At 28.0% G+C, this 22323-nt stretch overlaps 7 protein-coding genes across 8 annotated transcripts; 3 read left to right on the top strand and 4 right to left on the bottom strand.

Annotated features, from left to right (window-relative positions):
• JMJD5 (Jumonji domain containing 5) lies at positions 1–1092 on the top strand. Its single transcript, XM_027344296.2, has 2 exons — positions 1–116; positions 184–1092. The coding sequence occupies exons 1-2, from the start codon at positions 48–50 to the stop codon at positions 1078–1080; spliced, it is 966 nt and encodes a 321-aa protein (XP_027200097.2). The 5' UTR covers positions 1–47; the 3' UTR covers positions 1081–1092.
• A 162-nt stretch (positions 1093–1254) lies between these two features.
• LOC113794189 (uncharacterized) lies at positions 1255–4719 on the top strand. Its single transcript, XM_027344287.2, has 3 exons — positions 1255–3651; positions 3716–3909; positions 3984–4719. Exons 1-3 carry the CDS (start codon positions 1255–1257, stop codon positions 4231–4233), a joined length of 2841 nt encoding a protein of 946 aa, XP_027200088.2. The 3' UTR covers positions 4234–4719.
• Pcmt (Protein-L-isoaspartate (D-aspartate) O-methyltransferase) lies at positions 4206–5429 on the bottom strand. 2 transcript variants are annotated; one of them, XM_027344302.2, is made up of 6 exons: positions 5200–5425; positions 4993–5129; positions 4837–4941; positions 4659–4779; positions 4505–4590; positions 4206–4449 (listed from the first exon to the last, which is right to left on the bottom strand). In XM_027344302.2, exons 1-6 carry the CDS (start codon positions 5387–5389, stop codon positions 4276–4278), a joined length of 813 nt encoding a protein of 270 aa, XP_027200103.1. In that variant the 5' UTR covers positions 5390–5425; the 3' UTR covers positions 4206–4275. The 2 variants fall into 2 exon arrangements, with proteins under 2 accessions (XP_027200103.1, XP_027200101.1); XM_027344300.2 differs by having other exon boundaries at positions 4659–4941; positions 5200–5429.
• Positions 5430–5522: 93 nt separating this feature from the next.
• On the bottom strand, positions 5523–7043 carry Trmt6 (tRNA methyltransferase 6 non-catalytic subunit). The gene is made up of 3 exons (XM_027344295.2): positions 6803–7043; positions 6296–6739; positions 5523–6213 (listed from the first exon to the last, which is right to left on the bottom strand). Exons 1-3 carry the CDS (start codon positions 6919–6921, stop codon positions 5538–5540), a joined length of 1239 nt encoding a protein of 412 aa, XP_027200096.1. The 5' UTR covers positions 6922–7043; the 3' UTR covers positions 5523–5537.
• Positions 7044–7078: 35 nt separating this feature from the next.
• LOC113794198 (JNK1/MAPK8-associated membrane protein) lies at positions 7079–8438 on the top strand. Its single transcript, XM_027344297.2, has 3 exons — positions 7079–7215; positions 7284–7860; positions 7940–8438. Exons 1-3 carry the CDS (start codon positions 7147–7149, stop codon positions 8215–8217), a joined length of 924 nt encoding a protein of 307 aa, XP_027200098.1. The 5' UTR covers positions 7079–7146; the 3' UTR covers positions 8218–8438.
• On the bottom strand, positions 7940–12482 carry norpA (no receptor potential A). The gene is made up of 14 exons (XM_027344286.2): positions 12338–12482; positions 12195–12281; positions 12067–12126; positions 11859–11996; positions 11695–11774; positions 11577–11630; positions 11426–11507; positions 11264–11364; positions 11143–11200; positions 10573–11066; positions 10238–10506; positions 9998–10172; positions 8423–9932; positions 7940–8354 (listed from the first exon to the last, which is right to left on the bottom strand). The coding sequence occupies exons 1-14, from the start codon at positions 12437–12439 to the stop codon at positions 8286–8288; spliced, it is 3279 nt and encodes a 1092-aa protein (XP_027200087.2). The 5' UTR covers positions 12440–12482; the 3' UTR covers positions 7940–8285.
• A 653-nt stretch (positions 12483–13135) lies between these two features.
• Plc21C (Phospholipase C at 21C) lies at positions 13136–19865 on the bottom strand. Its single transcript, XM_027344305.2, has 13 exons — positions 19286–19865; positions 19128–19199; positions 18890–19030; positions 18680–18813; positions 18412–18597; positions 17082–18346; positions 16935–17019; positions 16662–16786; positions 16405–16559; positions 15190–16346; positions 15012–15081; positions 14828–14926; positions 13136–14731 (listed from the first exon to the last, which is right to left on the bottom strand). Exons 1-13 carry the CDS (start codon positions 19460–19462, stop codon positions 14306–14308), a joined length of 4092 nt encoding a protein of 1363 aa, XP_027200106.2. The 5' UTR covers positions 19463–19865; the 3' UTR covers positions 13136–14305.
• Positions 19866–22323: the final 2458 nt, after the last annotated feature.

Below are 22323 nucleotides of genomic sequence, written 5' to 3'. Positions count from 1 at the left end.
AGAAAGTTTTGCATGTGTGTTCGTTTCGGGAAAAAAAAACTTGAATCATGACCATGAATAAGATTGAAGTTTTTGAAAATTTAACTTTGGAAAAATTCGATTCACTTGTTGAACAGGTAAACATTGTTTGATATTACAGGTAAATTTTTCTTTAATTGGTTTTTCGATTGTTAAACTTGACAGGATCTACCATTCATAATACGTAATGCAAATTTTGGTGATTGTCTTCAAAATTGGACAAATAATGATTATTTTCGAGAGAAAATTTCATCAAACAAACCAGTTTCCGTACATATTTCCAATAGTCCATTATTAGATTTTTTAAGTAAAAATTTTTCCTATTGTGTTTTGGATTTTCGAGAATTTCTTCAACTTTGTTTCGATGAATCGAATGACCGATATTATTATCTACGATCGGTTGGAAATCATAATGTGAAAGAAATAGCAAATTTAAATGAACAATTTCCTGAAATTGCTCAAGATGTTAAATATCCAGAATTTTTAAATTTTTGTAAAAATAATAATTGTCCAGCAAATGATGAATGTTCAAAACGACATTTATTTTCCAGTGTTCTTCGTATATCATCCAAAAATCTATCCATATGGACACATTATGATGTTATGGAAAATATTTTACTACAAATTATTGGCCGTAAAAAAGTTATACTATTTCCACCAAATGATTCGCCATATCTTTATCTAAAAGGTGATAAATCAGAAATAATCGATTTAGAAGCAAAAGATTTATTGGAAAAATTTCCATTATTTTCAAATGCAACCAAATATGAATCAATATTAGAATCGGGTGATTGTTTATTTATACCATCAATGTGGTTTCATAATACAAAAGCTCTTGAATATTCAATTGGTTTGAATTTTTTCTGGAAAAATCCGCAATTAATTTCGCATTATGATCATAATGATATTTATGGTAATAAAGATTTGAAATTGGCAACAAATGCCTATGTTAATGTGGATAAAGCACTACAACATTTAAATAAATTACCTGTTAAATATCGAAAATTTTATTTATCAATGTGTATTTCGAAATTGAATCGTTCATTACAATCAATTTCTTGAAAATTAAAAAATTTTAAAAATTTCAAAAAAAATTTCCGTCAAAAAACGTTGTTTATGAAAGCCGTCTGTCATGCATGTTGAGCTGATATCGAACAGAAACAGAACCGAAAAAAACTAAATTCCGAAATTTTTTGACCCAAAAAAAAGGATTTTTTTTTTCTGGTTATAACCAAGATGTATGATCCATATAAAATTCAATCATCGAAATTATTTTTCGATTTTTTTCATGATGGTAAAATTTTTCCAACCGATAAAGTACTGGATTCGGCAATCTATTTGCTTGAAAATGGTTCACCATATCGTGATTTAATATTGGAATTTTTTACAACATTATTTCGTGAATGTTGTCAACAATATTGTTTAATAAATTCATGTTTGAAACAATTGAATGATATAAAACCGAAAAAAATTCAATCAAATATTTTAAAACAATTTAGTGATGCTTTGAATGAAACTACTACCACCACCACTACTTTATCCAATCACCGTATTAATGAAGAATTGATCAAAAGTGAACCAATGGAAATTATTGAAGATTGTCCATTAAGTCCACCAAAAGAACCAATCGGTGATTTTGATAAAGAAGATTTATCATTTGGAAACAGTAGTAATAATAATAATAATATGCAAAATGATCTGCTTGTTGTAATGAATTTGATCGAAAGACAAATGCCTAAAATTACCCGAACACTTTTAAATCTTTTAAAACAAGATCATCTGGAACAAAATCATCAACATGTTCGAATTTCAAATTGGGCATTAACATTGGCTACAAATATCAGTTTGGATAATCATTATTTAATCGATAAATCCGATGAAATTAATTTATCCTTGGTGAAAGCTTTAAATTTTTGGAAACCATGTTCATTTATGCAAATTTTAATACAAATATTATTCGAATCAATTCGAATGATTGAACCATCAACAATGATCAATTTGATTTTGAAATATTCACCAACATCGGATTGGATTTTAGCCAATTTATTAACCGCTATGACTGATGATTGTCTTTTGACACAATATTTAGAGCTGTTAATCAATCATTCATCATCAATTCATATACTTTCTTATGTTTCTGAACATAATCCAAATGCAATTGCAAATTGTTCCAAATCAAATATACCATTTCTATTGAATTTATGTACAAATTCTCAACCATTACTTAATCTATTGGCAAAAGATTTGATCAAAAATGTTAATGTAAAAACAATGAATGAATTTGCTGAACAACATCAATTCGATAATGAATTAAATCCATCAAATATATTATATTGTATACTGAATGCACCGAATGCATTTGAATTGTTAAAAATTTCATTCAATTTGATAATGGATTCGAATTCATCCGAGAAATTAATAGAAAAACTTTTAAATCTACTTGAATCAATGGTCAAACAAATACATTTAACAACAATCAATTCAATGTCGACTAATACATTTATTCATTTTCAATCTTTTCATTTATCATCACAACAACAACAACAACAACGAAAAGATACAAATTGTTTGCTAACAATATTACGTAATCATATTGAAGAATTGGTGGATTTTTTTTTCATCACCCAAAATCGACAATTGAAAAAAATTCAAATGAAATTGATAAATTTAACTTGTATAAATTATGGCCGAGAATTTATTGTTGAAGTATTTCATTATTTAATGAATTTACCACAACAACCAACAACGATTAATGTTGGAAATTATCAAAATCCAAAACTAAATAATCAATTTTTATCATTATTGAATACATTACGTATTGATTTTGGTTATGAAGTTTATGATTGTATAAAAGAAACATTAAATTTACAACAACCAAAAAAATTGGATTTTTGGGCAAATTTAATGATTTTTAATGAATCAAAACCAATTGAATTTGAAATAGCGAATCTTGTTTATTATCTTGATCAACGATTCAATGAACAACAACAAGATGATCATTCAGATATTATACGTATTTATTATATATTACGAATATTGATCAAAGTTTTTGATTATTATGATGAAATGTATTATCAAGAACAATATCGTTTATGTTTAACATTGATTAATATTTATTTTGAATTAATCAACATAATGAATAATGATAATGATGAACAAACATTGGCAATAATATTGGATTGTTTAGTAAATTGTCAAGAATTTTTAAAAAAATTATCCTTAACATTACAATTGAATGAATGGATAATATTACAAACAATATTGGATTATATTCGATTGAAATCAAATTTATTTACAAATTATTATCCAATTGATTCGATGTCGACAATGGCAAACAATGGCCATCATAATAATCAATGGCCAAGTTTATTGAATGAAAATATGAATTGTTATAATTTAAAATTGAAAAAAAATCCACTAATACCATTTTATTCGGCAAAAAAGAAACAACGTTGTTTAAATCGAAATTCTTCATTCAACAAACGATTGATAATTGATTTGATTGATGATTGTATGAATTATTCAGCAATGTTTGCCGATAATTTTACCGATTCATTATCGAATCAATTATTATTACGTGATGCACCTATTTTGGATGAAGATCCAAAAGATGGTCAAGTTCAACATCTACGGGTAAGAAATGTGGAAGTAGTCTTGGTTTTTTTATATAACCGAATTTTTTTTCCTTTATCTATAGATGACATTTGAAACTGATCTACATATTTATCGATTATTTGATCAGAATCCAATTTTATGGAATATTTTACAATTATTAAGTCAAAAAAAAAGTTTAACCAGATGTTTAGTGATAATTCGTTGTATTATAAATGTACTTCGAACGAATTTAGTATCATCAACTTCGAATGAAAATCATTTATTGGATACACAAAGGTATAATAATAATGAGAATAATTTTATGAAAATATTGCTTATGGCTTTTTTCCCCGTTCATTTTACAAAAATAGATTTATATGGACAATGGCCAACGATGAAATATTACCACGAATACCATTTATTTACATACCGGAAGCAATTAATGAACAAATCAAACCATATGAAGTGGCATATGTTTTACATGATATTGCTAAATATATACGTGATAATCAATCGAGAGAAACTATTCAAATACCAAGACCTTATCTTATACGATTACGTTCAATTTTAGCACATAAAAAACCAAATGAAGCTTATTTGAAAATATTTAAAAATCTTTAACAACACAATGTTTAAATGAATGAATGAAAATTGAATTGAAAATTATTTTCGCCATTGAGATTCTTTGTCCGTTAATGGAACATACATGACGCCCATGACACGTTTTGTCTTCACTGTACCATCAGCCAATTTATCAATTTGTTCCAATGATTGATCACCACCACGTGGTCCTACCGGAATAACCAATCTACCACCAGGTTTTAATTGATCGATTAGCTATATGAAAAAAAATCGATAAAAAAATTATCCGAAAAAAGCTATGGAGACATACATCTTGAGGAAGAACCGGTGCAGCCGCTCCAACATGAATCGCATTAAACGGTGCATGTTCGGGACATCCTTTTCTACCATCACCAACTAAATAACAAGACAAAAAAAAATAAAATAAATTTAATTTTATCATTAAAATTTATCGTTTTTTTCACCTTTAATTACAACTCTTTTCGATGATAATAAATCAGCATTTGCTTTTTTAATATTTTCCAATGATTTTGTAACTAGTTCAGGAATATGTTCAATACCAATAGCTTTACCTTGAGGGCCAACCTTGAAAATGAGAGAGAATCGATTGATTAAATTAATAAATTTTATCAATTCACTTACCATCATTGCCATACATGCAGTAAGATAACCGGAACCCGAACCAACATCTAAAACAGTTTCTCCTTCGACAAGGTGATCTTTCAGCAATTCTAAAGCATATGCATGCTGTGAAGGGAAACATTAATTGTCAAAATTGCAATTGATTTGATTTTTTACCATATGAGGTGCACTGATTGTAGCACCATAACCAATGGACATTGGTGAATCAACATATTTTGAGCTATCGACAAAATTACCACGATCAACCGTTAATAATGCATTTTCGACACGTGAATCCTGTATGATACCATTCTCTATTTTAATCGATATTTTTTCGTTCAAATTGTCATTCGTAAACAAATATTTAAAAAAAATAAAACTTACTTTTTAAATTTTCAACCATTTCTTGATTGGTTTTTCCATGCGATCGCCAAGCCATATTGGTATTGATTAGAAATGATGATGAATAAAATAGCAAAAATGTATACTTTTGGGTAAATTTTTTGATGATAGGATTTCGGTAATCAATTAAACGCATCGGTATAATCAATTTAGACGTATTTTTTGTTAACATTCGAAAGATCAACAAAAAACAAAAAAACAATAATATTATTCACAAGTGCCGCCATCAAGTATCAATCAGAGCAATTGATAATGCGTTCAACAAAAAACTAATCAAAATGGGTTTTTTTGGTCATTTAAAAAAAAAAAAATAATTATCATTATTTATTCGTCATTGGTTCAACTTTGATACCAGTCAAAATAAAACCACTACAAGCATTCATAACTGCTTCAGGTCTTGTACGATCATTTAAAACTTGATATTTTCTTAGCCATGTTTCGGATATACGTAAAAATGCACATTGATTTTTTATCCTTAAAAAACATTCTTTGAGCGGTTCAATAAATGGTGAAAATACAACAAATGGACGTGAAATAGAAAGAAAACATAAAAGGGTTTCAGTCAATGAACAAAGATCATGATGTTTTGACATTAATAATAATGCATCAAGATTTTGTTCATTTAAAATTGTTTTAGCTTTTTCTTCTTCTTCCTGTAGTTTTACATTTGTTCGGGATTTTTTTCTTAAATTTTCGGAAGAATTATTATTATTCGTTGCTTTTTCCATAAGCAAACAGGCCACTTGATTGAATGAAATACAGGAAAAACATTTTTCCATAACCGACAATGGAAAATTTAATGCATTTACAGCTTGTCGTTGACCAGCATTACAAATATCGGCCATATCCACTTGAACGATTGTACAATTTCCAGATGTTTTTTCAAATATTGATGCACTCAATATACCTAGATTTGAATCGACAACCAAATATTTTCCACCAGCCATTATATTGCTCAATGTAAGCATCTGAGCTAAACTATCGATCCTAAGATAGCTAAAGAGAAAAGAAGAAACAAAAAAAAGTTTGAAATCAGAAAAATGTCAAAAGTTTGTTTGTTTAGTAGGATTGATATTACTTATTCTTGCTAGGACTTTGTGAATAATACATTTCCATTAAAAGTTTGGCTGTTGGTTTCATAACTGTTACAAGGCAAACATATTTTTGTTGCTTTTTTTGCAGATATTTAACCTGCGAAAAGACATTCTTGTCTTCGAATGTGGCACTATTTTTTACCAATGTTTGAATTACTTGTTGACCACTTTTTTCTTTTTTAATCTTTTCAATATCATCACGTGTTAATTTTTGTGATGAATTATTATCAACTAAAAAACGATTATCTTTTGGTTGATTGATATTATTAATATCATCATTTGAATTTGAATTTTGATTCATTGGATCAAGATAATCAATTAAATTGACCAATTTAAGTGTTTTATCCGACGTTAATTCGAATGTTGATCCATATTTTTGACCGACCAATGAATCGGTTAGGATTTTATGTTTAAAAAAGAAAAAATATCTGCAAGAAAAAAGATAATTTAAAAAAAAAAATTTTTGTTTCAAATTGCAAAATATTCCATACTTTTCTCGTCCTAGTTTGATTAATTTACATGTATTGGATTTGAAACTTTTTCGCATTATTACATAATGTTCAGATTGAATAATATTATTATCGTTGTTATCAATAAGTTGAACATCCATTATTGTTTTGTTTTGTTTTTTTAAATTCAAGATTTGAAACTGAATTTGAAACTCTTTTGACCACGCGTGGTTTTTCTTTCATGTATCAAAAAAAAATTGTCTATTTTGAGTATCATGATCCATTCAGGTGCATTCAGAGTACGAATAAAAAAAAATCGAATCTTTTATTTTTAACATTGATTGTCTTTCGTTATTTGGATTATGAATTATCAACAACAATAAAAAATGTCTACCAATTGTCCTGGAATTTATTGTGGCCGTATTTGGATCAATGATTCTTGGAGCAATTGTATGGTAAGTTTTATAAACATTTTCATGATTATATTCACACTAATAATAATAATGGTCCTCGAAAAAACAAGGCATGTCCTCGTGGATTTCGTTCAAACAACGATCACATTTGTGAACAATGTAACAATGATCTACAGCTTTATGATTGGATTTACTTATCTTTTATGGTCGTAATATTCGTATTGATTCAGTTGTATTTTGTTGACAAGAGTACCAGATCGGATAAGCTGAATTTTGTTTCAATGACATTTTTCACTGTCATTTTTGGTGAAACAATATTGGCATCTATTCTTTCGGTACTTTTGTCCAATGATTGGAAATTAGAATTGAAAACTTGTGGTGTCAAATCGTTTTCCGATTGGTATACACTTTTCTATAATCCATCATTGAATGAACATTTTCATTGCACCAATGAAGCTGTATATCCACTATATTCAATCGTATTCCTATTTTATCTGATCTCATTGGGATTTGTATTGATTCGTCATTTTTATCTTCGTATAGTTAGTTGTATTATATACTTATTAACATCATCTAGCCAAATCAAAAATCTTTATTCGAAAAATTTCCTAACTAAAAACATTTATTATGTTTTGTATTCGATCCCGGCATTAATGTTCACACATGCCATGTTTGCTGGTGTTATTTGTAAGTCGAACAAAAAAATTTCCATCTCATCCATCAACTAATGTTCATTTTCATTTTCTTTTCAATCATCATCTTTTAGATTATATTTTTCCATATTTATTAATCATCGGTTCGGTTATATCTATTGCAATTCATTTTTCCTATCACATTGATCAAAGCTATCAGTATCTATTTCATGCAATGTTTCATTTTCGAAATTTAATCATTGTTTTGTGTCATTGGTCATTGCATATATTCGGTATTGTATCGATAACCGAAATGAAGAGCAATTATGATTATCTATTATTGTTATTGGTACCATTTCCAACATTATTCTATATATTTACATCAAAATTTAGTGATCCATCAAAAATTTGATTTTTGTTGTTTTCGTTTTAAAGATTTTATTTATTTAAAAAAGTTGTTGATTTTTCATTCAATTCATTTCATACGTAAAATCGAATTTTGCTTTCCAAATCATATTCAAGAAGTTCATTTTTGTAAATCTCCAATCTCTGCATGAAATGAAAAATAATTAGAAATGTTAATTAGAAATTTCGAAAAAAGAAAAATAAAAACATACATTTTCAATAACTTTATCCAAATCTTGACATTGTTTTTCATGAATTTTTTTAATTTTTTCACGTTCTTTATTCTGCCTGACGGCTGCCGCTTTTCTTTCTTCAATAAATTTTTTCGTATTATTACTATTTTTTTCTTTTAATCTTCTTTCTTTTTCTGCTTTATTTCTTAATGTTTTATCATTAGCAACTTCTTTAGCTGTTTCAACGGAAATTTTTGCCTGTTTAGCTTTCATTTCTTTACTTTCTTTTTCAAATAATGTTTCTAAATGTTTAACTTGTAAACTTTGTAATTGTTGAAATAATTTCTTTAAGATTTTACTTTCATTTATTATTTGTGTTTTATATAATTCCCATTCTTCATGATGATGACGATCATTCATTTCAGACCATTGTTTTATCTGTTGTCTAACTGTTTCCATTATTGTCGGATCTTTACTTAGTTCATCATAATCCGTTGAATTTTTAACTGTTTTCATTAATTTTTCAATTGCTAAACATTGATTTTTTTGTATTTGTGTTCGTTCTTTTTGTTGTTTTTTCTTCAAATGATCCATTTCTTTACTATGTTTTCGTACGATTCTTAAATAGAATTTATCCTCTTTTACCATATCAATAGTAATATTATCAATTTTATATTCTTCACGACGAATTTCATCATCACGTTGTTGTTTGATTAATGCTAAATTTTGTATATCAGTTTCTTCAATACCCATTGCTTTCATTTGTGCAATACGTTTTTCTTGTGCCGAAAGAAATGCACGTGGATCGGATAGGGCATCCATCAGATCACCTAATCCATCCGGTACATAGATTTTAAGCTCAATACAAATAAACAACATTGGTAATGACATTGGAAAATTTCCTTCAGTACGTAATGAAATATGTCGATAACCTGCTTGTAAACCATCTAATGGTAGAATTCTTTGACCAAGCATTTTACCATTTTCATCATAAACAGCTATTCGCAATACAGCTAAATCCGGCAGAACAACTTTACGAAATACAAATGATTCTTCATTATAAACAGGATTAAGACCATTAGCCGGAACCATTCTTGTACGAAATTCTTTACGAATTGTATCGGTTGGTAAACCATACATATCAACTTCAACATATGTACCGACTTTTTTATCGGATAAAAATTGTCCGCTAATAACACGTACTGAACATTGTGCAGCAATAACACCATCAACAGGTGATTCAGCAAATGGATCAAATATACGATCTTTTCTACGCATAAAATCCGGTTTAAGTAGATAACCACAACCACCATTATATTCAAATTTTCCTTGATTCAATTGCATAGGTAAATCAGGTGTTTGAAAATTTAGCGCGACCATTTGACAACCAGCATTCCAGAAAACTTGTGGTAGAAAATTACTTGAATCCGCTCGTGTTCCTTTTGGATATATTCGGCTTAATTGTCGTTTATTATAATTAACAAATTCAATTGCTTGTGTTTTAAGATAACCTAATGCAGTATTTTCAGCAAATGAAGACATATGAAAACTATTTAAAACAACAAAGGGTTAAAATTAATTGATAATCATCTGTTTTCCAAAAAAATCAATTACCATATTTCTCTTTCTTCAGCCACATCGAATCCTTGAAATTTTATCGGTTGTGCATAATTAACTAATGATGATAAATATGGATGAATATGTTGTGTTGCACCGGTATAACGATAATTTGCCATTGCTATTTGTTCGGGTTCAGCATATTCTTGTGATATGAATTTTTTGTCTAAAGCTTTTTTTGGGATAATGAGCAAAATTGTTAATAAAAAACATTCCAAAAATAAATAAAATATCTACCAATATCTTCAGCCGTTATAATTGCTGATGGATCTTCATTTTCTTCATCTTCATCCTGTGCCAGTTGTCCTTTTTTCCAAAGTTCCAATTCAACTTTTTCATCTTCCGGATTTAGACGTTTATTTTTTATAACAATTTTATATTTTAAATCATTTGGACTTGGTAATGGTGTTTTAGGTTCTAATGGATAATTCGATAATGGTTCTCTTAGCAAAAGATCGCCCAATATTTCATCACAATATTTAGCTAATTTATATTGTTGTTTTTTGCTATCAACAGACAATGAAAAAATGAAATTAAAATTGATGAAAGTTCCAATAATTACAAACACTTACCTGCAATGATTTTCAAATGATAATATTAATGGATATGGTGATGTAACAAATGCACAATCACGTATAGCATAAATAACATCTTTAAATAGAATATCTGTACACATTGCTTTACCATGTGTAATAATTGGTTCTTGATCTTCACCTTTACCATCCCAACAATCTAATTCAACACAACGACAACCAGTTAATAAAACTTGCCGATACATTTCTACTGATGATTTTCCACCAAATTGTCTACCAGTTAAATATGTATTATGACTTGAATTACAATAATAATGTGATAATGATTGATCCATATCCATATAAACATCCAAACGATCCAAAAATACCGGTGCATTTTCATTTGACATTAAATAACGTATTAAACCATCTTGTGAAAGTAAACGTTTTTTTATTAAATCTGGATTTGTTTCATATGTTGCCATAATTTCTAAAGCACGTTTTTCATCATAAAATGGATATAGTATTTCATTCAATCGTGGATCTCGTTGTCGCTAAAATATTGTTGAAAAAAAATGGTTAATATTTTTTTCGATTAACCCATTCCTTCCTCTCACTCGAGTAATTTACCTCGTTAAGAAATTCAATCAATTGTTTTGCATCAATAAAATTGGATTTTCCTTGCGTTCTAAATTATCAAATCAATTGAGAAAAAGTTATTAAACCAGTTGGATTTTTACAAATTACTAACATTGAATGAAATAATTCTTCAATATCACTACGTGGACAAATTTTATGATAAAGTTGATAGAATTTTTCAAATGTCCAATCATCCGGATGAATTGTATCATTCTGATTTTTGAATGAAGAAAAACAATGTAACTGATTTGAAAAAATTGATTGATTTTGTTACCTTTTCGAATGGTAAATTTACTTCTTTCATACATTGATAAACATATTTTTCCGTTTTTCCTGATGCAAAAGTTTTCGCCACACTGTGGTAAGGAAATTGAATTTAATGAATTTTTAGATTTTGGAGAAAACATTTCGAACCATTTGTTTACCTTTTGACCGGTATATCTCCATTGGCATCGCTTAAAAACCCTAATTTCATCCAGCTTTTTTAACGAGAGAGAAAATTTCAATTAATTTCAGGTAAAAATTAGGTAAAATTATAATTACTGTTTTTTCAAACAAATCATCGGACAAACATTATTGGCTTTATTATTATTTGTTATTGATCGTAATCCTAATTGCCAAATCTTCAAAGAGAAATTTTTTTTTTTTTTTTTGATTAATAATTTGATAAACCAATGAAAAAGTCAAAATATGGAAATTATATTTACTTTGGCTATTTCGGGATTAGGACCAACAATGTGCGTATAGTTTATGTTGACCATATCAGTTCCACTGCAAATTGTTAATGAAATTTCTTCAAGATTATGTTTATAACGATTTTGTAATTCGGCTAATAATCTTATGTCCTAGATAATCGATAGATAAGATTAATTGACTGGGCAATTCTTGTTGTAAAAAGAATACAAAAAAATTTACCTTTGGAACACCACCGGCACGAATATCATTCACTTGACACAATTCTAATACTTGTCCTTCCTAAATGATTCGAATCAAATTCAAAATATGATTTGGTTATTCAATTTTTTTTTCTTCAAAAAATTTACTTTTCCTTCCGATTTCCAATAGATAAAAAATCCGAATTTATCCACCCGTACCAATGCATCTTGTTCGTAAATTATTTCACCTTTTTCCTTAATTCAAATCAAATTAAATCGTTTTCAATCAATCAATCAAATCAAATATTTACTTTTGATCCGATAAATACTTCTTCCCAAACATCAAATGTATTACCATCGAATAATTCATTCGGTACCGGTCGACACCAATTAAATTCATATGCTTTGGTCATTTTTCGAAATGATTTTTTTATTCAAAAACCAAAAATTCTTTGATGATGATCGAATCGACGAATGTCATCGATAAAAACATTGTCAAACACCAAACAACAACAACAATCTACAGGCTACTATTCTATAGATCCAATATTGATCGAAACCGAACAACAACAACTTTCTATACACACGAAAAAAAACTGTTGTTGGTAGTTGTAGAAATTTTTTTTGGAAAATCATATAGAATCCAATGATGACAATCTGGAATAAATTCAAAACAACCACCGACCACCACCACCACCACCATCATCATGATCAACAACAACCAAACATCGAGCTATTTGGAAACGAATATAGAATCCAGGAAGATTATGATGATGATGATTGAAGCAAGCAAACAAACAAACAAACAACATTCGAATGTTTCGTCATTAAACATTCGAATCTCTCTCTCTCTCTCGCTATATAATTGTAAAAATACACACAATCTCTGTTTATCCTTCAAATCAATGGTGGATGGATACATATTATTACATATGTATGATACTGCTATAGGATATTCTCAATGTTTTCCTTGAATACACTTGTAATCAATGTAACGGAATGCTGAAAAAGGTATGCCCAAATTTTATTTTTTCTCATCAAAGTTTGTTTTTCCAATTAAAAAACATTCACTTGGATGACATCATTCGTATTATACACTTATGCACATCTCTCGGACAGAAAAAAAGATTTTATTTTCAATTTTGAAAAAAAATTCACAATTAAATAATAATCATCGACAATATTGGACAAAATTATTAATAACGAATTACATTCATTATTGCAAAGATTTTTGTTTTTTAAGAAAATGGATGAGAAAAAAACAAGGATGATCAAATACAAGGGTCGAAATTAGAATTCCACAAAAAAAAATCGAATCTGTTCAGGTTGTGCGGTTTGATGTTTGGTTTGATTTGATTGATTGAAATGAGATTTTAAATGATACAGATGATGATGAATTGATTGATTGATTGAAATTTGAATCCAAAAAACAACAACCAAAAGAAAAAAATCAATCAGGAATGTCTTGATTCGAAGTGTATTCTTCAATCGAACGTTTTAAAAAATCGAACGTTTTAAAAATCGAATGTTTGTTTTTTTTACAATAATGATTCCAAAAAAAAAAAAAAAATATTTTCCTTCAATTCTAATGAAGAATATTTTCATTTATTTTTAACAAAGAAATATCACAAAAGAATGTTGTTGTTGTTGTTGTTGTTGAATGATGCGTAACTAAAAAAAAAAAATCAATTTGAAAAACAAAAATTGATGTCAAATATATAAAACACACACAGACACACACACAAAAAAAACACACCAAACAAAAACATATCGCTGAAAATGACAATTAAATCATCAACAACAAAAAAACGACGATGATGATGATGAAAATGATGAAAAAAATAATATTATTATTACAACAGAATCGCCATAATTATTATTCGACAATGATATCTTTGAAATTAAATTAATGATAATGTTGTTGATGATGGAATTGTTTTGTTTTGGGTAGATCACAACTGGAATGGACATAATCATCAACAACAACAAAATTGGAATTTGATTTTTTTGGAAATTAATTTCAGCCGCTAATTTCATTGTTTGGTCTGTTTATGTGATTCGAACAAAGTGAAAGGAAGAAATATTGAGCCAGAAAAAACAAAACAAAGTCTGATGATTGCCGGTGATGATTTTGTACACTCAAAAAAATGAAAAATTCAAATTTGGATTTGAACAAATTTGGCAGTTTGAGAGAATAATTTTCATCAAAATGCAGTAAACAAACTTGACGCTTGAATGAAATGGAAAAAATTTGTTTTTGTTGACAATTCGATTCGAATTCATTCTAAACCAAACATTTTGATAAAAAAAGATTCACCACATTCATTAAATTTTTGTTTCATATGTTCAGATTTTTGTTCACATTCTTGTTGTTTTTCATCCAATAAATGTTTTTTTTCTTCTTGCAATTTTCTTTCTTGTTTTTTATGTTTTTCTAATAGTTCAATTTTTCGTTTATCCAATAACAGTTGTAATCGTTGTCGTTCTTGTACTGCTTGATCAATTAATTTTTGTTGTAATTCACGTTTTATTCTTGCCAATTCATTTTTATCTTTATGACTTTTACTCAATACGGTTAATTCTTCTTTATTTTGCCCATCTAAACGTTTCATTAATGATTGTACTTCTTTATCATGTAATGAATTTAGATATTGTTTTTGTTGATTTTGTGATTCTTCCATTGCTTTATCCAATGCAGCACATAACTATAACATCATCAAAAAACCAAACAAACAAACAAACCAAAATTGTCATTAGCAAATCAATTTTGTTCGATAAACACTTTTTCATGAAACCCTTACCTGTTCATATCTATTTTCAAATGCTTTAAATTCTTCTTTATATTGTTCCAGAAATGAATTTAAAATATTGATTGAAAATGTTCGTTGAAGTTCTTTCATCTATGTATAATATGGATGATATGCGTAATTAGTCAAATTTTTTCCCATTGAAAACATCAAGTGTTAATAATGAAAAACAACTTACTTTAATTTTCCATTCAGTTTCAGATATTTTATTAACACTATCACCACTGCTTGATGTTTGTTTCCTGGAACTAATCAATAAACAAAAAAAAAGTTTTTGGAATTTTTTTCGGGAGAAAAAAAATCGTTAATATTCGCTCTAATGGTTAAATAAAAGCAAACAAAACAAGAAAACTTACCCAATTTTTTTAACACTTTTCGATATATTATTCAATTCAAACTTTTTACTTTTATCCGAATTATTTGTTTGTTGAAATTTTTCATCTTTTTCTTGTAAAAAATTTTCCTTCATTTTTTCTCTTAATTTTTCATATTTTTTCTGTAATGTTTGTAAATCACGATCAATTTTTCCGAAAATTTTCTGTATATTTTTTGATTTTTTTAATGTTTCAATTGATTCGGCATCCAAACAGGCATTCGTTGATTCTAATGATGAACTTAATTTTTCCATATTTAAATCATCATGAAATTTCATTTTACGATTCAATGTATCCTGACGGATTAATGACATTTTATGTGTTGGTGAACAAACTACTTTTGTTGCTGTTGTCATTGTCATTGACATTGTTGTCATTGTTGATGATTGTTGTTGTTGTTGTTGTTGTTTTGTACCACCATTCAATTCAATCATTTTATTCAATTGATCATTTTTCATCATTAATGTTGTTGAATGTAATGATATTTCTGCTTGTGATAATTGCCTATTAATCATACCAATATGATGATGACTACGTGTTATAATTTCTTCACCACTTATTGATCTTGAATCGGAATAAGATAAATTTGGTTTATTTGATGTTTGATAATCTGTTGTTGATTGTTGTTTATCCAATGATTCTTGATCACCAAAACCAGCTTGAGCAGCAGCTGAAACATCATCACCTTCATCAATCAATGCTAATAATTGTTTTTCATGTTTTTCAACCATTGATTGATAAGCAATAGGATTAGCCAATGCATCAGCTAAATCGGAAAAACCTTCTGGTATATAATCTTTAACAGTTATATGTACGAACAATGTTGGTAATGACAATGGTTGCATTGATTCACTACGCAGTGAAATATGACGATAACCCGGTCTTAATCCGACAAATGGTAAAATTCTTGTACCTAAAAATTTTCCATTCTCTTCAAATGCAGCAATTCTTAAACAAGCTAAATCCGGTAATACTACTTTTTTAAATACAAATGGTTCTTCATCATAAATCGGATTCAGCGCATTATTCGGAACGATTTTTGTACGTTTTCGCCGGACGGTATCAGCAGGTAAACCATACATATCAACTTCAACATAAGTTCCAACACGTTTATCCGATAAAAATTGACCCGAAATAATCTATAATGATGAAAATAAAGTAAAATCATTTTCTCCAAAAATCATTAAAAAAACATACTTTTATCGAAACAGTTCCAGCAATAATACCATCCACAGTAGATTCGGTAAATGGATCAAATCTTCGATCTTGTCTACGCATAAAATCCGGTTTCAATAGATAACCATTACGGCCATTATATTCAAAAATGCCTAAATTTAATTGCATTCCCAGATCTAAAACACAAGCAAGCAAACAAACATAGACAATTGATTATTCAATTTCTTTGGCCATAAAATGGAATTCATTATTTCATTATTTCAAAGAAAAATACTTACCTAAAGTTTGAAAATTCAATGCAACCATTTGACAGCCACTATTCCAAAAAACTTGAGGTAAAAAATTACTTGAATTTACTCTTGTTCCTCTGGGATAAATTCGACTTAGTTGTCGTTTATTATAGCTATTATATAGAGATTTTTATATATTGACAAAAACGAAAAAAGAAAACAGAAAAATTCATTAAAAACAACCGTTTGGTTGTTACCAATCGATCGATCGATCGATCGAAAATCAATTAAAAATAAATAATAATTAATTAATTAGCTTACTTGACAAAATCGACTGGTTGTTCTTTTAATAAACTTGTACTTTGTGTTTCATCGAATGATGATACTTCAAAGCTTCTGTTTCGTTCTATTTAAAATAAAAAACATTTATTTTTTTCTCAAAAAGAAACTACTAAATAAATAACTTACTTTCAGCCATATCAAATGCACGAAATTGTATTGGTTGAACATAGATAACTAATTCAGACATTTCTGAACGATAAGTATATGGTGAATCTGATGTTGATAATTCTTCTTTTGCCTGTACAGGAAGATCAGCTGAAATTGATTGTTCTTCATTCATTAAAACATCATCATCATCTGAATCAGTATCACCACCACTTTCAGGATCATCAATAATATCACAGCTAAAATTTTTTGTATTTGTCAAATCTAGTTGATTGGTTGAATTTAAATCATTGGAATGATGATGATGATGATGATGATTTTCATTAACAACATTTGTTGTTTCGAGATCAATATTTGTTGTTGTTGTTTTCGGTTGTTGTTGTTGGCTAGTCGATTGTTGTTGTTGTTTATTCGATACGGCAATAATATTTTCTGGACGGACTTCATCAAATGAAGTTGTAGCTGATTGTATAATTGGAATGTTTGATTCTTGACTATGATTATGATTTGTTGTTGTTGTTGTTGTTGATTCAATATTTTTACTTTTACGACGACTATGTTTATGTTCTTTTTTATCTTTGATAATAATTTTTTTCATCAATAAATTTGGTGATGGTAATGGTATGCCTGGTTTAAGTGGATGACTTGGTAATGGTTCAGTAAGTAACATATCACCAAATATTTGTCGACAATATTTAGCCATTTTTGTTAATTGTTGTTTATTTGAGCAATGATTTTCAAATGAAAGTATTACTGGATAATGTGATGTTTTGAATGCACTTTCAGCTATTGCTTCAAGAACTTCTTTTAATGGTACATCCGTTACAACAGTATAACCATGTGTGATGATTGGTTCATCATCCGAACGACCATTCCAACAATCCAATTCAATACAACGACAACCACCTAATAAACATTGTCGATATATTTCTACTGATGATCTACCTGTCAGTTGATGACCAGTCAAATAAGTATTATGACTTGAATTAATAAAATAATGACTTAATGGTTGATCCATATCGCTATTTAAATCAAATTTTTCGGACGGTATAATAGCATTATCATCACTCATTAAATAGCGAAGAAAACCATCGAATGAAAGGAAACCTTTTTGTGAAATTTCCTGATCCGATTCATGTTGTTCAATCAAATCCATACCTCTTGAAAGATTTGCATATGGATATAGGATTTCATTCAAACGTGGATCACGCTGTTCTTTATTTAAAAATTGTACAAATTGTTCAACAGTCATAACTTTTTTGTTATTATACATATGATTACCACATCTATATGAAATGAAAAACATGAAAATTACCAAAAATACAAATGAAGAAAAATGTTTTTTACTTACATTTTTTCAAATATTTCCAACACTTCATTTCTACCGATTAAATATTTATAAAAATTAAAAAATGTATTCATATCAAATTTATCCAATGGAATTGTATCATTTTTTGTTGATGATAATGAACAAGATTCCAATGCTTTTTCAATTTTTTTTCGATCATCTTTATGATTGGCAAACATTTTCATTATACTTTTTTTGATGAAAAAAAACAGAAAAAAACAAAACATGTTTCAACATGAAAAAACAAGAAGTATTCGAATAGAAAACTTACTTTTTTACAGGTAATTTTCGATCACGATCAGACATTAAAAATAATTTTGTATGAGCTTTTTCCAAAAATGTATAAACAGATGCATTTATGGCTAATAAATTGTATGAAATTTTTAATATTTCATTTGTCCATTCCTGTTGGGTTAACAATCAATCAATCAATCGATGAATTATTAATGACATAAAATTGTAACAAACCAAATAGACTTACTTGAGCTATTTCCTTTGAATAGGTACAAAAATTAATAAAATTTACATTAACAAAATCTGTTCCATAAACAATTGTTAATGTTTTATCTTCTAATTGAATATCTTGTGGTCCAATATTTATTGATTCTTTAAGTTTTCCATCCTGTTTTGTGTTTGGTGTGTTGTTTGTGTGGAAATAGATCATTATCATTAATAAAACGTTCGAAAAATAAAACGTTCGAAAAAATTTTTATACAAACATTTTTCGGTGTTTTAGCATATTTTCCTGTTCTTGTATCACGAATACTGGATATTTCTAATAATTCAGTTTCCTGAATGAAAATGATGAAAAAAAAATCAAGATCAATTTCATTTAAAATTGTTATCAAATTGATTTATTGACTGTTACACTACATACACCATTTTGATCGGTCCAATAAAGGAAAAAACCTTTTCGATCAACTTTTAAAACAACTGGAACACCAATGGCTGTATCTTCATCCCATTTTATAAATTTACAACCATCGATTAAACTTTTTGGTATCGATATTGGTTTTAATTGCATAACATGAACACCAGATTTTGCGTTGGCCATTTTATCGTTTTTTTGTTTATTGTTGTTGTTGTTCAAATGAAAAAATATTGATTGAAAAAAATCGTTATCGATCGTTTTGGTTGATTTATCGATGTTTTAAAATGAAAAATTTTTTCTTGTTTGAACACGAAAATCAATGAAGAAAAATTAATCAATGAAAATTTATTCAACCATAATTTTATTCAAAGAATCGATTGATTCATTCATTTTTTGGGTACGTTTTGGATCATATTGTTGTTGTTGTTGTCGAAAAAAATGAAAATGAAATGTTTATGGAATGCCTTTGATGGATGAATGGCATTACTATCAAAAAAAAAAAACAAAATTTATTGATGATTATCACCATCGTTAATCAAAAAAAAAAAAAAAAAAATATTGCCATAGTGACCATCATATTGATGATGATTGAAACAAAAAAAAGATGACAAGATTTTTTTTTTGTTGTTAATCACCAAACAAACAACATAGGTGATATGCAAAACAAACAAACAACAACGAAGAACGAAAATCAAATCACAAATTGATACACATGGTAACAAGTTATTTTTTGGCAATGCTCACCACCCAAAAGCAAAACAACAAAATTTAAAGAGACAAAAAACCGGCTGATCACGTCAATTATTACGTTCACTATGTGATTATGATGGTGGTTGGTGGTAAAATCATTCTTTTTTTTGCGGATGAAACCGAAGAAAAATTGATGATGAAACAAGCAACAAGCACCAAAAGGAAAAAGAAATGACAAAAATCTTTTATCTGAAGAATTTTTTCAAGAAAAAAATTCAGAAAATTTCCCGAATCGGGATTTTTTTCGTTGAAGAGTTTATGGTAAGTGATTTTTTAATTATTGATTCTTCACAATATTTTTGACTGAAAGGAATCTTATTATTTAAGTTTACACACGAGTAGCACACATAGTGTATTGTATTACCAAACAGAAAAATATTATATCGAATACAAAACAAACAAACAAAAAAAAGAAAAAGAGAAAAAATCAATCACCGATCATATCAGTTTATTTATGAAGTTTTATTTATTTATTTACTGCCACCATCACCACCGCCGCCAACAACAACAACAACAATCATCAATATCAATATCAATAGAATAAGAATTGAAAAGAAAATACTTTAAATTCTTTTACATCATGTATATAGTATGTGTTGTGTGTGTATCTTTCAATCAAACATCAAATCAAACAAACAAACAAACATCATCAACTTCCATCATCATCATCATCATCATCATCATCATCTACATACAATATATGTTTGTTTTGTTTTGTTGTTTCTCTCTCACACATTTGCCGAGTTTAGGTTTTTCTCCAATATTCTTTTTTTTTCCCTATTTATTATTGTCCTGTTTTTATCGATGTTGTTGTTGTTTTCGTTATTGGTTTTTTTTCTGTTGTTGTTGTTGTTAGTTTTGATGTGGAAGCATGTAGATTTGATGAGAGAATGTTTTGAATATATTGCATAACACCACATACCACACATCATCATCATCATCATCATATACACCATTACCGAACATCGAACTATTAGTTTTATAGTCGAAACGATAGTAGCAACGATATCGGTTAAAAAAAATGATGTCCGCGGCCAATTTAAAAAAAAGAAAGATAAAACATGATGATGATGATGATAAAGTGGAGAGAACCAGCGAACGAACGAACGAACGAAGGAAAAAAGTAGAAGTAGCATCCTAATAACTTGGTGAAGGAAGAAAATCCATTGGATCCATACGCGTTGTATAGTAATTTTCGATTATTCTTCGATTCAAATATTCATTCATTCATTCATTCACGAAAAAAAACATCCAAATACCAATATAGAACATGAAACTGCGCGCGGATTTTTTTTCATGTTGAACATTATTTTGGTGGTATAAATGAATGAATCCGATTCGTATCAAACAACAATAATAATTTGGTCAAAACCCTGGTTTCAAACAAAAAAAATTGGCTTTACATTCATTTTGATTCACTTTGATTTTGTTGTTCGGTCGATTCGGTTCGGCTATATAAAAATTATCCTGGAATTTTATATTCTTGAATTCTATTTATACCAAAAACATTCGATTCTATATAGACTCTCTTGGTTGTAGTATTCAGTTTCGAATGTTTTGTTCCATGTTTATAACAATTCGCGCGCGGATTTTTTTTTCATGTTTTTCCCGTGTTTAAATGATTTTATTTTTTCCTCGATTCTGTATATTCTGAAAATTGAAATGAATGTAGTGAAAAAAATAGACAAAAGAAAAAACCAAATGAAAAAAAGAAAAAATGTTAATCAAAATATTATTGTTATTTCCTTTTGAATGAATTCATGAGTTTTTTTCTCGTTTATTTTCCTTTATAGTTGTTGATATTAATATATTTTCTTCTTTTATCGACGATATATATCATTAAAGTGGAAAGAAGAAAGCCAAGAATAATTATATGCAATGTATATATCCATCCATGAAGAAAAAAAAGGTACAATTAATTTTCATTTTGCTCTCGATCATCATCATCATCATCATTAATGGTCGATTGATTTTTGATATTTCCATTTATAATGATAAACTAAATGTAGTTTTTTTTCCCTTCATTATAGCAACCATATTGTTATTGTTTTTTTTTTTTGGTTGGTTGGTTATTGTTATTATTCTTTTGTTATTTGGCAAACAAAACATAAACTAAACACACACACACACAAACACATGTGGTATGTAACAACCGGAATATTATTTTATTTTAGTTTTATTTAGTTAAATTCTTATTATGATTGTTTTATTATTTACTAAACAAAACAGAAATGAAAAAGAAATTAGAAATTAGAATTTTGTGTGTATGGTTCAAATCGAAAATATCGAAATTG

This window comes from Dermatophagoides pteronyssinus, unplaced genomic scaffold, assembly GCF_027571235.1.
Source record: "Dermatophagoides pteronyssinus isolate colony J.1.1.1.1 unplaced genomic scaffold, Derpt_VIB-CSIC_2022.12 sq0015, whole genome shotgun sequence".
NCBI classification, from domain to species: domain Eukaryota; kingdom Metazoa; phylum Arthropoda; class Arachnida; order Sarcoptiformes; family Pyroglyphidae; genus Dermatophagoides; species Dermatophagoides pteronyssinus.
This window is presented reverse-complemented; position numbering and strand designations above follow the sequence as displayed.